General features: G+C 49.8%; 1 protein-coding gene across 1 annotated transcript in view; it reads left to right on the top strand.

Moving 5' to 3' along the window:
* Arhgap10 (Rho GTPase activating protein 10) overlaps nt 1–14,953 on the top strand; it is a 176,414-nt gene extending 161,461 nt beyond the window's left edge. Inside the window, exons 21-23 of the mRNA XM_090356869.1 lie at nt 9,137–9,289; nt 10,393–10,484; nt 14,813–14,953. Coding sequence (XP_090212995.1) covers nt 9,137–9,289; nt 10,393–10,484; nt 14,813–14,901 — 334 coding nt within the window. The 3' untranslated portion in view covers nt 14,902–14,953. The remainder of the gene's footprint in view (nt 1–9,136; nt 9,290–10,392; nt 10,485–14,812) is intronic.
* The last annotated feature ends 2,135 nt before the right edge of the window (nt 14,954–17,088 follow it).

The raw sequence follows: 17,088 nt of genomic DNA, 5'->3' as shown, positions 1-17,088 counted from the left end.
GATACCTTTCCCGTGTAGAAAGGATGTCCCTTGACAGCTGTGATGGCGTCCCGTTGGCAGCTGTGATGTGTCAGCTTGTTGCTGACTAACTCATGTTTCCTTGCTGTTCCGTGAACGCGATCAGGAATGAGGATCCACACATCAGTGGAAAGTCTATTCAGTGCTATTTTTGTCATGTGATTCTTGTTATTTCCTTTCTATTTTTGATGAGCATGTATGTGTAACATGGGGGGTTTCATTGGAAGGCTTCCACACTTGCTCATCTGAACACCTTTCACCCCCTCCGCCCTTCCTTTTCACACTGTTCCCTGGATTTCACTGTACCATACGCATGCATACGAGAAAGAATCTGGGATCTTTCTCGTCCCTCCATACGTTCTATGAACTTCTGATGGCTTTATGCTAGCTCTGCTTTATTTTACTCTGCAGCTCCCTGCGTAAGAGAGACGTGATGAACGATGCCTGATTGTATCTCCTCTGTCTGGTTAGCTGTCAGGCCTGTGCAGATCAGCATAGGAATATTAGAACAAATAAAATGAGCACCAACAGAATTCTCAAGCTGGTGTGAGTAACTGAGGGTTTTCCTTGTGCTGTGGGGTCCTGCAGCCTGGATGCCCCTTGCTTGACCTCAAAGGTCATCTGATTGCAAGAAATCATTTGAAGATAAATAATTTCCCAAATAATTAGATGGATGATTCTATTTAATGAGCCAATCAAATTGTAGTCAGAGATACATTTTTAATTCACCTACAGAACATTAAAAATGGTTTTAAATGAAACTTGCTGAAGATAGATTATAATGATGTCATCTGAGTCTAGCCAGGCCTCCTGGGGACTTGAAATGGGTTGGAAAGTGGTCCTCATATTGCTTCTCTTTTTATAGTTACTGCTGAAGTCACATGAAATCATTATGAACTTATTAAGTATTGAGAGAGGATAGGCGATCTGTATGTGGATGAGCTAGGACTGTAGTCCCTCTGTGGAAGACAGAAATGCCATAACCTCAGCCACTGGCAAGCACACTTGCAGGAGACAGAAAGCCTGCAGCATTGTGAGTCTGGCGGAGATGGAGTGTAAATTCAGCAGTGGCCTCTGGCAGGCAGCAACAGTGCAGCAGAAATTGGGTTTCTTTGGCGTCTGCAGGAGTCTGAGTTGTGGACATGAACGTTGCTGTGAGTCAGTGGGGAGCTGCCTCTCACCTGGGCACTCGGGAAGGCAGTGGGTGGCCTGGCTGCCAGCGAACAACTGTCGGCGCAGACCTCTCGGTTGACATTACACCTTAGGTCAAGATGTTGCAAATGTCCCAAAGTAATTTGCCCCCCCCCCCAGTAAAGTAGTTTTCTCTAAGCAGGTTTGCTTCCATTATAATGGATGGAGCCAGGTCCACAGCAAGTAATCCTTCTAGGGTCCCTGCCACAGAAGAAATGTCTTTCTAAGAAATACCAGACATGGCTCCTCCTCCCCGCTTCCTCTACAGATTTCAAATGGGAGCATCCCAGAAGAGTTCTTTCTCTAACAGATGTCAGTATCCTGACATCCTGAGGTGAGACTCTCTCTGAACCTCAGCGGTAGTTTTCTTTCTCCCAACCTTTGAGACTTTGTGAATTGTGAATGTTAAGATATTCCCAGAGCTGGGCCCGGTGGCACATGCCTGTAGTCTCCGCTACTCAGAATGCAGAGATAGGATGGTCCAAGGTGGGTCCTAGGAAAAACTGTGGGGCCCCATTTGAATAGTCACATTAACCACTGACCATTTGTAAACACTGGGATGCTGGGCACAAAGGACGTAGGAAAATTGGCCCCAGCTACGTGGTCAGGGATGTGGGCAGAGTTTGACTCCTGGCTCCTCTCGCTCAGTGCCTTATGGTTCCTTCAGGCTTGTTTTTCTGCAGAGACTGAGGTTGTTGGGTTCACACCATAGGTGTCATTTCCCCCAACCTCCTGCGTGTGCCCCTGTTTAGCGGAGGGACTGTGCCTGACATTACATCCTGTCATTGACTATCTTTTTATGATGAACAGCTTAACTAAAGCTCTCAAAGCTAATCTTGAGGCCTTTGAGTGAGGTTATTGACCACAAGTGCCCGTTCTTCTCGTCTTTCTTTGCATTCTTCTCTCTCGTGTTGTAGATAGTGTTTAACTCCAGGTTCTGAAATTTGGTGTTGGGTGTCTTTTTGTTTGTTTGTTTGTTAATTGTGGGGCTTGAACTGTGGGCCTGGGTGCTGTCCCTGAGCTCTTCAGCTCAAGGCTAGTGCTCTACCACATTGAGCCACAGTGCCACTTTCAATTTAATGGTGGTTCATTGGAGATAGGGACTTTTGTGCCTGGGCTGGCTTTGAACCTCTGTCCTCAGATCTCAGCCTTCTGAGTAGCTAGAATTACAGGCATGACCCACCAATGCCTGCCTTGTTATTGTTGTTTTTTTTTTTAATTGACAGTGTGGATTATTTGTATCACATTGAAACAAAATTGACTTAATGAAAAAAATTGACTTTTTCAAAGAAAGACACATGTTCGAATTTTGTAGCTTTCTTTTAAACTGCTTAAGACCACAATTAATTAAACCTTGTATTAGTCTTGTCTCAATTTTGCTTTTCCTCTTCATTGGTTTTGGTTGTGAACGATTTCTTTCTTAGTGCCATTGTTGGAATTTATTGTTTCCTGTTTGTGAGCTGAACCTTCAACATCTCCACAAGGCTGGGTCTCATGAGTCCTCTTTCTCTCTGAGGGGGAGATGGTTTAGCCAGGTAAAGCCAAACAGGCCTGGCTTTGCAACCTTATTCTGCTTCTTAAAATCTTTTTTTTTTGCCAGTCCTGGGCTTGAGCTCAGGGCCTGAGCACTGTCCTTGGACTTTCTCAAGGCTAGAGCTCTACCACTTGAGCCTCAGCACCACTTCCGGCTTTTTTTATGTGGTACCGAGGAATCGAACCCGGGTCTTCGTGCATGCTAGGCAAGCACTCTACCACTAGGCCAAACTCCCGGCCCCTGCTTCTTAAAATCTTAAGAGACCTTATTATATAAGTGATTTAAGCAAACTGAGGCTTAGCAAGGTTATCCATATAAACGAGGAAACGTAATATCCACCCTTCAGGTCCCTGTGAGTTCTAGGCATCCACCTGCTGGGATTTTTCCATCCCCTAAAGAAGCTAATTTGATTTTCTTAGTTTAACTTGACCCTAACTTCCTGATTTATCAATTTCATACTCTAAGTACCACATTGCTGGGGCAGATGGAGCAGCCCAGGATATATGCATCTGAACTTGTGTTGTTTCTGATAGGTACTGGAGGCCTCAGTTTACCCCCACTCTCCAAGCAGCGGTCATTGAACAGGACCTGGGATATTACACACATGAGGCGTGGGGAACTCCTGGGGACCCAGCCAAACAGTAAATCGTTCTGAGCACCAGTCAGCTCGCTAAGTAACCACAGGGTTCTCCTTAGCAGTGCAATTTTGTGCCCCTCTGAGCTATGGTTGGCCTTGCTTGATGGCTGATTTTTGCAGGAGAATCCAAGTCCTGTCAGTGACTGTGCAGAGCTACAGCCCTCTGGCCTCTAAAGCCCATTTCATTGTCTGAAATGAAGCTGTAGTTACTTGTCTGCTCAGCCAGCCAGTTCCAGTTTAGCCCTCTTATCCGACTCCACAGCAGCTGTCTGGAAAGAAGGAAAACTGGAATGATGCAGTCTCTCCCAGGGGAAGATAGGGCAGAGATGTAATTCTAAGACAGGTGTTTTAAAACAAAACCACAAATGTTTGCCCTGGAAGTGAACTGTGGAAGGCGTCAGAGAATGAGGTGGCGGTGACCTACCTTGTTAAAGGAGGAATTGCACAGGAGAGCCTCACACGTCCCAGGTTGAAGACTTGAGTGTGCATGTGGCGGTAACCCTTCTCCAAGACCTGGGGGTGTCTTCCATGCCTGGCATCCTCCTTCTGCCCACACACATCCTGCAAATCATATATATATTTAATCTGGAGGGTGAGCAAGTTAGGGCTTTTACCTGCAGCTTGATGGTCACCCCGCCCTCTTGCCTGGCTGGGAGCTGGTGGGTTCAGCACACATCGGGGGCAGGAGGGTCTGTGACCCTAAGAGAGGGGTGGATGGGTGTGTGAGAAGGCCCCCTCTCAGCCTGTGGATTATGGGGAGTCCCTTGCCACAGGAGTTGGTTTTTCTCCACTGCTGTCTGCTGTGTGTGCTTCCTGTGAACACTGGCATTGATTTGAGTAGGAACGACGTCAGACATTTTGCCCAGGACAGCTGTTCTACACTTACCGTGTATGTTTCCCAGATTGGCAGGAAAGATGATGTGTGCCGGCTCCTGCTCGGAGACCTTGCAAAGTGAAGTTTAAGGTCTTCCATTCCAGTGTAAACGTTTGATTTGATTCTCGTAGCAGAATAGAGCCAAATCTCTTGGCGTTTGAGGGATCATTCACTCCGGATAAGTAGGCATTTCTCAGTGCTCTATCCTCTACTTTACTCTTTGAATTTTAAGTTGCATTTGGAGCCTGGAGTTAGGCTCTGACCAAAGCTGACCCTCCTCTGCCACACAAGAAATGCTTGTTAGATGCAGGAGTTTTCTGGGGATTCTTGCAGCTCAGGTGAGTTCTCCACATCAGAGTGATTCTCCCATGTTTGTGCTCTTCTGACGCCAGAGTTGTTTTTGTTGTTTTTGTTTTAATATACATGGAGCACAGAATGTGGTTCTGGGAAGGATGGATCACAGTTTGAATCAGAAGTAGCCAGGACTGCATCATCCTGTAAAATATACCCATACAGCCCATACTGCCATTGCTGTTGTTTTCAGGGACCCTTTAAAAAAAATTAAATTTACCATTAGGAAATCTACAGGCTCTAAAGTATAGGCAAGAGGGTTTGTTCTCTTGCTAGGATGATTTTTCTCACCACATACACACATGGGTGTCCCCCCTGCCCCCCCGCTTCTCCATTGTCCCCAAATTCATTGCCACAGAGCCCCTGGTCCTCATGGAAACTTCCCGCCCTGAGAACAGCCATTCATACACTCACTCTGTATTAACAAGACTGTATTTCTGGGTTAGCAGCTTGGCATCTACATGTAATTTTAGTGCACCCGTGTTTCTAGTTTCCTCTCTTTTGGAAAGGGCATAGGGAAGATGGTGTGATGTTGGCTCTGTACTGGAAATGATTGAGTCCCGCAAGTGAAGACTCTTTCTCCATTGAGTGTGTTAAATTAGGAAGATACCAGACAGATTTCAGTAGTTCTGTTTAATTTATTCCTATTATGGTGGATGTGGTTTCTGAACTTTTTAGGAAGGGCTGACTTTTTTTTTCTCCATTTTTATAAACCACAACTTTGCTTTCAAGAAACTTGTGGGCACTTAGGTAAGTTTTGTAACCAGTCCACTGCTCATTATTAAACAGGACTGGTAGTTTGTAGATCTCAATCTCCCAAGTAGCTAGGATTATTGGTGGGATCCGCTGGCGCCTGACTTTAAAAAATGGGAAATGGAATATCAGAAATTCTCTGAAAGGTTATCTCAATGAATCAGTAGGTGCAAGGTTGCATAACACATCTATGCTAATACTTCCCTCGCATGCTTTCTTGAAAAAGTGTTGGCATGCTGTTTTATAAAGTAATTAAATTTCTAAAATAAATTTTGATCCTTTACAAAAATAGTAACCTAGAAAAGCAGGAAAAAATTAAGTTGGAAAGCAAGAGGAAATATTTTATAATAAAACTCATATCTATATTTGTTTGCTTTCCAAAAAATTGGACCTCCAGGCACTAGTGGCTCGTGCTTGTCATTCCTAGTTATTCGGGAGGCTAAGATTTGAGGGTCATAGTTCAAAACCAGGCCAGGCAGGAAAGTCCATAAAACTCTTATCTTGGGGCCGGGAGTTTGGCCTAGTGGTTAAAGTGCTTGGCTAGCATGCATGAAGACCCGGGTTCGATTCCTCGGTACCACATACATAGAAAAAAGCCGGAAGTGGTGCTGAGGCTCAAGTGGTAGAGCTCTAGCCTTGAGAAAGTCCAAGGACAGTGCTCAGGCCCTGAGCTCAAGCCCAGGACTGGCAAAAAAAAAACAAAACAAAAAACTTCTTATCTCTAGTTTTGGGGAGTGGAGCTGTGGCTCAACTGTGGCTGAAAGGCTAGAGCACTAGCCCTGAGCAACAAAGCTCAGACTGCGCCCAGACTCTGAGTTCAAGCTCCCAAGTCCAACACACACACACATACACACACACACACACACACACACACACACACACGCACCCACTCACGCGCGCACACACACACACACACACACACACACACACACACACACACACACACACCGAACATTATATAGTTTCTCTTAGTGAGATAGCTGTGGACTGTACCAACTCGACTGTCAGAGACATGAACCCAGTTGTGCGGGATGTAAATATATTCATTTACCCATTTCCTGCCTCACCCACAGTCTTTCCCAGAGATGGGGCAAGAAGGAAACTCCATCTCCTAAACCTCTTTCTGCAGCACAGTCATCCCTTTCCCAGAGCTTCCATTTGCCTGAGCCTTACGCCTCACCTCCACAGACACCATTTCAAGACTTGCATTTTACTGCCTCTTGATGAGTGTTACACAAAGTTTGTGCCCATTTGGGACTAGGAATAATAAAGAAGTGTCCAGTGAGGTTCTGTGACATTGCTGGAGAACCCAGGAGCACAAACACAATTGTATACATTTAAACATTGCAATTGAAAGGTTATTTCCATGAACCAGTGTGTGCAAGACTGTAACACGTACATGTTAAAACAACTACAGAAAGAACATAGGAGGGAAAAAGACAAATGGTAAGAACTTGACCTTGGGTCAGAATGGCTCATTTTGAGTTTGGGGCAAGATGAAGAAAACTGAACTAGACAATGGGCCCTTCCCTTCTGCATGTGCAGTTTCAATAATTTACTTTCAAAGAACAAGGAATATTTTCAGGCCTTTGTCAACCCAAAAGAAAAACACAGGGTATTTTTTTCATATATTTTTTATTGTAACTAATAGAAAGGTTACATTATATTCACCAGGTAGAAGGTGCATTACTTCACATATATTGATACCCTTTCTCGTGTCTTGGTCCCCATTTCCCTCCCCCCCACCCCCACCCCTCATCTTGTTTTCCCCCCTTCCACAGGGCATTTTTTTTAAACAAAAAAAAAGAAAAATGTAAGATTAAGTCTGTAGCAGCAATATGATTGACAATCTTTCTTTTTAAGGCCTACACAGATAGTCAGATTGTTTGTCTTGGCCTTGCCTCTGTCCTCCCTCCCTGCAGATGTATGGTCATCATTTCATCTCTTGGCTGTTTGTGATCAGGCAGCCTGGATGGGGGTGTGGTACCCCAGCTCATCTAGCACCATTGCTGACACCCTCTTCAGCACTTGAATAATTGCTGGAGATTAAATGGCGATTGTTTGGGTAACTGTGCCCCTAAATTCCCTGTCAGAGCTTAATTGATCCTTCCTGTCCTCTCCGCGCCTGGTTCCTCAGACACCACCAAAGGTTCATTTTCTGCTAAAGAGTCACTTTCATAGTTGGTAATTCAGATTGCTTCTCGATTTATAGGCCTCTTGCTGCAGGGTGAAGGAGGTTCTGCGCCTTGCAGAATGAATGGCTACCTAGGGGAGTTGTAAATAAGTTCTTCAGAGAACAGTGTTTTGTAATACTCCCCCACTTCTGATTGTAACATAGGAAGCCTGTGCTGTGAAATATCTACCAATTGGGTAATGGAGAACTCAGTGTACCTGCTTTATAAATGTTAAATTGGTTGCACAAGTTTGGGCAAAGGTTTGGTTGCCCTCCCTGTGGCTTTGTACAGTCTATAGAAAGGATGAAAAACTTCATCTTGCCATGGAGAGAAACGGTTGGCACCCTAAGGAGATGAACTGATTATAGCCTGCCCTTCCGTTATGGATGTGGCTGGCCTTCCAGGTCCCTGGCCTCCTGAACAGACTGAGTGGGCAGCCTGGAAGAAGAGAGAATGGTGAGGGGCTGCTGGGCGTCAGTGCCCTGGCAGGTAGCCTGGAGGCGCCATGAGCTAGCCAGAGCAATTTAGTACCCAGGCATGGCACAGTGCCGGGACAATGAGGAGATGGAAGTAGAGAATCGGTGCTTGGGGGCTGTTTTGAGGTGCACATGAGGAGAATGTGGTAATAAGCGCGGGACGAAACAGACTGGGACAGCGCAGAGGATCGTGGAAAAATAAGAAAGATCCTGTGGAGACTGCTTTGAACTGGAGGCAGTGAATTGAGGGTGGAGACAGTTGGGTGTTGAATTAATGAATAGAGAGGTTGTGTGTGGCTGAGTGGTATATCACCTGCATGTATGTAGCACGCATGTAGCATGCATGTAGCCCTGGGTTAAGAAAAGAATGGAAAGATATCAGAGGATGATGAATAATCCAGATTGGTGCATGTGTGTGTTTAGAATCTCCTCCAGGAATCTGCTTACCGACCTGGTTAACGCTCAGGTCACTCAGAATCTTTCATGTCCATTGACTTTTTTTTCCTCCCTTCAAACTCATTAGCCCTTCCTATAGGAATCTTGCTTCCTAGTGACATTTTTTCTGTCTGTATTTTCAAACGTAATGACCAGATGAAAGAGCATTTTATGTTACAAGACGCCGTGTTAGTCTTTGACATCCACTGGCTGTGTGTTTGACTCCAGATTCTTTACCACATTTTCTATAGACAGAAGAAACGGATGCAGACGGTCCCCCAAATTATGGAGGTTCAAATTAGGATTATGGGACTTGATGAAGTGTACATTTTTACCTTTGGTAGAGGCCATGCCTTCAATTTTGACTTTAGCCTCATGGTAGGTAACTTAACAGTGGCTTTATTGGACTGTAATTCCCATTTTATGTCAAAGAGTCACCTGTATCTCAAAAAGTTGTAGCCACTGTTTTTGAACTGTTATGGTACTCAGATAAGACTGGGTTCTTCACCAAGTGGAGAAGTAAAATGGTATGTCTGCTGTGGGTGTTGACTGGTGTTAGGAGGGTCGGGAAAGCCTGCGCTGGTCTGGAGCAGAGGGAACTACACGCTGGCCATTCCGATAGGCCTGTTGGGCATTTTGTGTTCTGTGACAACCTTGGTTCTATTAATCCTGTCCTTTGAACTTTCTCCGTAGGCTAAGCCAGACCCGGCCATCCATGGTCCAGTGGCTGAACCAGCAGTCTTCAAGCACACCAGGGCCCAACTCCACTGTAACGCCTCCCTCACCCAGGTCAACGTCTTTCCCCGTCTCTCCTGCTGCCTCTGTGGTGGACAAGCTTCCGGAAAGGTATGCGGTTTGGGGCGTGATGTGGGTTGTGGTAGACACACGGAGGCTCTACACACCAGGGCCTCTTCGTTCTCCGATGGAACAGTCTCCTGGGGTTCCCTCAGCATCTGGGACCCAGAAGACAGTCTTTGCTACGTACGAAATGGTCATAATGAACACATTTTAAAAAAAAATGACAGTTTAAAAAGGGGAGGAGTTGAGGGGAACGGAGATGAGAAAGCGTCAGAGGGGGTGTGGATGAGTGTGCTTATGTGAGCATGTAGAAACACTACAGTGTGGGACCGGGAGTTTGGCCTAGTGGTAGAGTGCCTGCCTAGCAAGCATGAAGACCCGGGTTCGATTCCTCGGTAGCACATACATAGAAAAAGCCAGAAGTGGTGCAGTGGCTCAGGGTAGAACACTATCCTTGAGGAAAGCCCAAGGACAGTGCTCAGGCCCTGAGCTCAAGCCCAGGACTGGCAAAACAACAACAACAACAACAACAACAACTATGCAGTATTATACACTAGCCACTTATAAGGTAGTTACAACCCAATTGGTCTTCTTGTCCAGTCCCTGTGAAGTAGCGTGACACTTCCATGTCATCCACACTGGTGTCAGTCCCGTCTAGAGAATGTCGTACTTGAGACCGTGTAAAACAGTTGTCACACTGCATCGGTGATGGAAAAAGCTGCGTTCCATCAGATGCGCCTCGGGTTTGGATATTTCCACTGGGCTCTTGGTTGAAATGCGGGAGAGGAAGCCACAGGTCCGCAGCACCCACCGCTGTGTGTGTCAGGCCCGCTGTTTTCTGCTGGTCGCGCGTTTATCAACCTGCTAGGCTTGGAAAGACTCTTCTGGTCGGTGAATAGAGAACACAGTCTTGGTGCTGAAGGAAGGCGACGTGGGCACTGAGAGAGTGACCACATGTGGCTGCTTCTTGAGCTGACCACAGTGGATGTGGCAAGCTCAGAGGCCAGGGTGTGGGCTGAGGTGGTTCTGGTCCCCAGTGGGGCCCCCTCCAGTGACGGGGGTGCCCTTCTCCCAGGGAGTGGTGGGGTGACACTCCCGGTTGTTGCCATCTCCGTCTTGGTCCAGCCTTTCCTTTCCCGTTTGGCCCGCAGTGTTCTGAGCCGGAAGGCCCGCGCCGTGTACCCCTGTGAGGCGGAGCACAGCTCGGAGCTGTCCTTTGAAATAGGAGCCATCTTTGAAGACGGTAAGTGTTCTGGGCACTCTGTAGGCTGTGTTGTGACACCAGGATATCGATATCTCCCACGGGGCCAGAGTGGACACTGTCACGGCTCGTGACCATGCTGGGACTCCCTGGGGACAGAGTGCTGGCCCATTGGAGTGTCCCAGAATGCCCCTGAGCTGGGGGGGGTGCTGAGCGCCGTGTCTGCCCTTTTCTTGATCACTCTCCAGCTCTTTAACTCGCGTGAGTCTTTGTCCAGCAAGATCCTCCAGATGGGAAGAATCTGCTCGTACCACGTGGAGTTGAGAAGATATTTCTCATCCGTGTGTCTTCTGTTCTCACTTCCCCTGAGCCCCTAACCGAGCCCCTTCTGCCCTTGGGCTTGCAGCCACTGTTGTTACAGAGCCCCACGTCCACACACTCCCTTCCCATCTTCTCTCCGTGCCACCCGCACTTTACTACCTGTGGACTGGAATCCAGAGTGACGCATGTCACTGTGTGTGGGCATTGACTGCGTATGGAAGCGCTGCGTGATTTTTTTTATTTGAGTGTTTTAATATTCACGCGTGGGCATTTAGGACCTGTGCCTGATTCAGTGTTCCACACATCCCTCCTGTGGTTTACTGGATGCCTTTCCCTTTCTCCCTTCCCCCCTCCCCCTTGATTTTTTCCCTCCCAAGACCTGCTCATTATGAAATTCAGTGGTTGCTGTGGCAACAGTGATGTGGTGTGTGGGTGGAGCTCCCCAAAAGAGTTCTGGGGCAGCAGGGATGTGGAGCTGGAGGATGGAATGGCTGATCAGCCCTGGGAGACAGCGGCCCAGGGCAGAGCAGGGTGTTGACAGTAGCGCAGCGTGTGCTGAGGATGGTGTCTAGAGAGCAAGTTACCTCCTTTAGACTAGATGTCTGTGTGCACGTGATGTGTGCTCCAGAGAGCCGGCGGCGCCTGCCAGCGTCGGAAAACAAGCCGCAGCAATGCTGTGTACACAACAGGATTACACTTTGGAGAGAAATTTAGCTTTTGGAGTGTTAGCAGATCATTCCTCTGTCCTTGTATCATGGATGCATCCAGCGTGGCCACTCAGCCTGCCACATGGTGGAATAGCACACGGCAGGAGGGAGAGCCAAGATTCCTTATTAAAACTCTCCTGTTGAGGAAATGGGGATAGTGCTTCACTGTGTGTGATATTGTGTCTTCTTAGGAGCCTCTGGAAACTCAGTATTTGTGAGATGATCAGCTGGCTGGAGGTGTGGTCTAAAGGAGGCCTTAGGCAGCTGGTATGAGAACGGACTCACTGGCTCTCTCAGCCTTGAATTGGCTTACATGATAATAACCAGCTAAGATGAAGTGCTCCAGGGCTGATTAAATTAACTTAAGATGTCATCAAAGATGGACGTATTCCTGTGACTTTGGGCGCCATGGCTGGTGGGGTGGACAGATGCTGGCCACAGTTCCGGGCCTTATTCAGCTCCAGCAAAGATAGGTATCTTAGCCTTGTGTTCCTCATCTGTAGAAAGGAGGAAGCATCTAGAGCTAGAACTTCCTTCTGAGTTCTCTGCCGGAGAAAAGATGGAAGGCTAGGAGGGGGTGGCCGCTCCCACGGGCTCTTCGTCCTAAAAGACGGCAGATGCACACACATGCACACATGTGTAGGTCACGCACATACACATGTGTCAGACCTGCCAGGTCTCAGTGTGGTTCTGAAGGAGAAAGCCAGAGGCGGTGGTGATCGTTCATCACCAACCCTGAGGTCAGACCTTGGCTCTAATTTTCTGGGGGACCTGGACAGAGTTGTGAGGCACACTCTATGCACCAGGTCCTTCATTCCAGTCTGCAGAACTGTCTGCCAGACTGCTACCATGCCAGGGTGGCACAGGGATGGCTGTGTACGAGCCATGGCTGACTCTCATGCCACCCTTGGCACGTGGTGGTATGCCACTGTTGAGCCTATGTTGGCAGCCAAGTCACCTTCCACTCTGCCTGTGGTGCTGGTGTCCAGACGTGCTGGCTGGACACCAGGATGTCTCCACAGGGCCTCAGTCCCTTCCCCAGAGCCCTGTCATTCACAGATGCCTTGTTGCTGAGCTGTTAGCCCTTCCCTACTCACATACTTGAGCATTTCATTTTCTGTGCATGCTTAATCTCAGCTGGCTCCAAAGCATGTACTTGTTCAGAACATGTCTGCTGATGCCTGCTCTTGAATGGCTGGGGGGGGGTCTTCCCTCCTGACACCCGACATGGAGCACCGCAGGTCGTAAGACCTCAGCTTCCATGGAGCTGGGCAGGGCTCCAAGAGGCCACTATTTTGAGCTCAGCCTGCAGGAGTGCTGCCAGGAACACTCCCTTTCTGAAGACCAGTGAGTCTGTGTCCCTAAAACACCCAAGGCATTTTCCCTGTGGTCGCTTACCCGTTTGGAACCTCCCAGTGTTCTCTCGTGATCCCACAGTTCGAGGAAGGAAACCAGCATCCGAGTGCCCCTGGGCTGCTGTGGCTGTGGCTATGCGGTTCGGGAAACCCTGAACCAGAGTGCATGAGCACAGCACTCCTCTGCACCCCGCCCTCCCTGTGTGCTGACTTCACTCGCCTTCAGCCTCTAGCTGCAGATTTGTTTCTGTAGTTCTGTGAGACAAATGCCCCCTCGTCCACCAGGGAGTGTCTCATATGTGTGGGCTCAGGGCAGCTGAGGCTTCTGCCCCTGGGAACCCTAGAGATCATTTTACTGGGGGCCAAGAAGCTGGCAGACCCTCCAGTCAAGGGGGAAGTGGCTGTTCAGTGGGGTTCAAGAAGCGGTGGGTGCAGGATTGTACCAGCAATCCATTGTTGGGGGTACAGCCACCACCCTACAGGGTCATGCTCTGTTAGGCTCTGCATGTGGGACATCAGGTTCCCTTTGTATGGGATTAACATGAACTAGATGACCCCTTCAGATACATTCAATACTCTGAAAATCAGCTTGGTACTGCTTTGGAACATTGGTCGCATAGCCCAGCAGTGTTTTGTTTTGTTTTTGTCGGTCGTGGGGCTTGAACTCTGGGCCTGGGCACTGTTCCTGAGCTCCTCAGCTCAAGGATACCGCCTGAGCCCTGGAGCGACAGCACCACTTCCCGTTATTTGGAGATAAGAGTCTCATGGACTTTGGAGCCCAGGCTGGCTTTGAGCCATGATCCTCAGATCTCTGTCTCCTGAGTAGTTAGGATTACAGGCGTGAACCACAGCGCCCTGCAGCCCAGCAGTTTTATTTTGAGATATATTCCCACATGTGGGGAAATCTTAGGAACGCCAGATGCCAGACAAGTCTTGTGTATAGAGTGTGATCCTAGTAACTCAGAAATAAGCAAAATAGACAGTGCAGAATTTGGGGTATGGACTTCAACCATAGCTGAGTTGAGCAAACCAGATGCATCATTTGAGCAGATTCCCTGGACAAGGCAACTCGTGAGGTGGGGCAGGGGTGGGGGGTGGGGGACAAGAGACAGGGCCCACGGGCCCAGGCCTCCATGCCGGCCTGGCTTCAGGTCCTTAGCTAAGTCGCGGCTGAGAGAGCCTCTGGAGCTGAGAGTAGGCCCTGTACTGGGGGGTGGGGAGGGGTCGAAGCAGGCACAGTGTGCTAGGGGTATTCTAAAAAGGTCACTAGGCATAGTGCAGCAGAAGGGGCCAGCGTGGAAATGGGGAAACAGTTGAGGGTGTCAAAGAGGGTGGGTGGGCACTGTGCTGGCCAACCTTGGGCAGGGCCTGTTAGTAATCCCCAGGCAGACTGGGTGACTGGACATCCCAGAGTGGGCTCTGCCCTCAGAGGGCCACCGCCCCACCAGCGGTGCCCATAGACTAACCACGCCCCATGGCCACGCCCACCACGGCCACACCCTGGTGGACTCTATCCCAGCGGCCACGTCCCCCATGACCACACCCTGGCCTGCCCCCTGGCCACGCCCACACAACGGCCACGCCCCCGCTCAACCCTTGTCCGGTGGCCACGCCCAACCTATGATCACACCCGGCCCGCCCCCTGCCCTGCGGCTACGCCCACAGAATGGCCACGCCTCCGCTCAACCCTTGTCCCGTGGCCACGCCCACCCTATGACCACACCCGACCCACCCCCTGCCCCGTGGCCACGCCCACACAGTGACCACGCCCCGCTTGACCCTTGTCCCGTGGCCACGCCCACCCTACGACCACACCCGACCCACCCCCCTGCCCCGTGGCCACGCCCACACAGTGACCACGCCCCGCTTGACCCTTGTCCCGTGGCCACGCCCACCCTACGACCACACCCGGCCCGCCCCCTGTCCTGTGGCCACGCCCACCCCGGCCTGGGTCTGCTGATAAATGGAGGTTTCTGCTCCTTTGCAGTGCAAACCTCCCGGGAGCCTGGCTGGCTGGAAGGGACGTTGAACGGCAAGAGGGGGCTCATTCCACAGAATTACGTCAAGCTGCTGTAGCTCGGGGCCTCCGAAGCCCCCCTGCCGACCTTGGCGGCCCCTCCCCGCCTGGGAGCGGGGCAGCTGCGGGGAGCTGACGTCGGGACTGGACAGCGCTGGAGGGAGGGCACCCGACACAGACCCCCGGACCACCCCTGAACTCCAGCCCCGCCGCGGGGTGCCCCCCCCCACCTCCTGGGCACCACACGCCTATTTATAGCAGCTTCTCCTTGGTGCTCCCCGCCCGCGTGCTGTCAGCCCTCTGTACATGAAATAAAATGCCCTACACCACCTGACTCGTCTGGCCTGGACAATGCTGGAATGCACAAACCTATGTTTGGTGATTTGGCAGCCCCTGGATGGAAAACCGTGGTGCCCCGATATGGGCCCACGGTCACAGAACGGGTGTCAGGAGCAGTGGCACTGGTTCTCTCTCTCGTGCTGCTTCCCCTCCCCCAAAGACGAGCAGGGCCTGTCGCCTGCCTCATCGGGATGGGGCTCAGGAGCCCAGACCCTCCATGCCCCTGTCATGTGGTGCCATTACAAAGCCTAACCTGTGCTACAGCAAGCAGCCCTGGGCCCTGAGCAGAAGCTTGTCCTCGGGGACTGGGGCAGCACCCTGTGTTCTGAGCTGTCATTTCCTGTCCTGCTTGGCTGCTTCTCAGTGCAGAAGGGAAGTCTGGCTGCTGAGAGGTTCCAGGTTTGTCTACTTGCACGAAGTCCTGTGCGGGTGGGGGGGGGGGGGAAGGCACCCGTGGGCAGGTGCAGCAGGCTCCGCACTGACATTGTTCTGGGCAGAATGCCTAAGTGGCATGCCCCAGGGGACAGTCAACATGCCAAGACACGATCTGCTCGACTCAGGCACCCAGCGTCTGCAGCAAGCCACTCCTGATGTGCTTTACAACTACCATGCGTGAAGTCACCAAGTCTGGCTCTTCATGTCACCTTGGGCAGAATAAATCATCACCATGATTGGCTTGTCTCCTACAAAAGCAGCTCACCCCCGGAGGCTTGGAGTTGAAGTAATAGAAGCAGTGGGTCCGGTGTAGAATGTGCTAGATAGATGGTGTTTAGCACCTGTGGAAATGCTTGAGGCAGAGCAGGAGCAGCTGAGTTAAATTCAGGTGAGGCAGGCTGGCCCAGGACATGCAGAGCCCAGCTCTGTAGAGTCGATGATCAGACCAAGGGAGAAACCCGCAAGTCATGCATGCTCTTAGCAGCATGCACTGTCCAGGAGATGGGAATGTCTGAGATGATAGGTGGATCGGCAACTCCAAGCTTTCACCTCACCCTACACCCATGTTCTTCTACAAAGAGCCCTCTCGGATCGCATGGGACCAGCCAGAAGCAAATGAAGCAGCCAGAGGTGTGGGAGGTGTCGTGCTCCTACAGTTTTCGTTGGCCAGGCTTGCTTGCTGGAGGATGAGAGTCTGCACGGAACAGTTCCAGGCAGGAGATGAGACCCATCGGCCAAAGATACATGAACAACTCTGGCTGGGCCAAAACCTAGCCAGCATCAGAAGGCAACTCTGAGTCAACTCAGTGATGCAGGAGATGATTCCCTGTGGGGGATCTAAACAAGGAAATCTCAGACTCCTCTTTGCTTTGGGAGGTCTTGGCTCGTGGTGAATACTGAGATTATCGCTTATGACTCTTACCAACATCATTTGGGAAGCCACTGTTTCATTTGAGAAAAATGTCACCCTAAACATTGGGTGGCTTTCATTTCAAGGGCCTGAGATGCTTCCAATCCAGTCATGTAAGTCTGTGTATTCTTGCACAGCTAATTATTTTTTTTTTTGAGTATGTTAGCACTGGGGTGCTAAAAGGTACAGCCTCTTGAATTTGTTTGAGTGGCAGTGAACATGCAGAAAGGAACTTGAGCTGCATGCATGCAATGTGAGGCTTGGCTTTACGGTTCTGCTGTTCTTTGCTGGCAGAACAGCTCTAATAGCTCCTAAATATGAATTCTTTGGGCCTGTGAGCACTTAGAGAACTTCTTAGCATGAAACAATAGCACAGCAGACCCAGGAAAGATCACCTGCTTTTACCAGACGTCCGCCTACAGACCCACAGCCAGTCTCCTATTTCAAATGAGGGGCTCTCTGTGAAATACCCTCTTTCCTAGCAGGTCAAGTTTCATAAATTCTGTAAATGTAAAGGTGCCCTCACTTACAAATGTTCTACAAAATAGAAAAAAAAGGGTGG

The sequence above is a fragment of the Megascapheus bottae genome, chromosome 23, assembly GCF_031878675.1.
Source record: "Megascapheus bottae isolate mThoBot1 chromosome 23, mThoBot2.hap1, whole genome shotgun sequence".
Taxonomy (NCBI): domain Eukaryota; kingdom Metazoa; phylum Chordata; class Mammalia; order Rodentia; family Geomyidae; genus Megascapheus; species Megascapheus bottae.
This window is presented reverse-complemented; position numbering and strand designations above follow the sequence as displayed.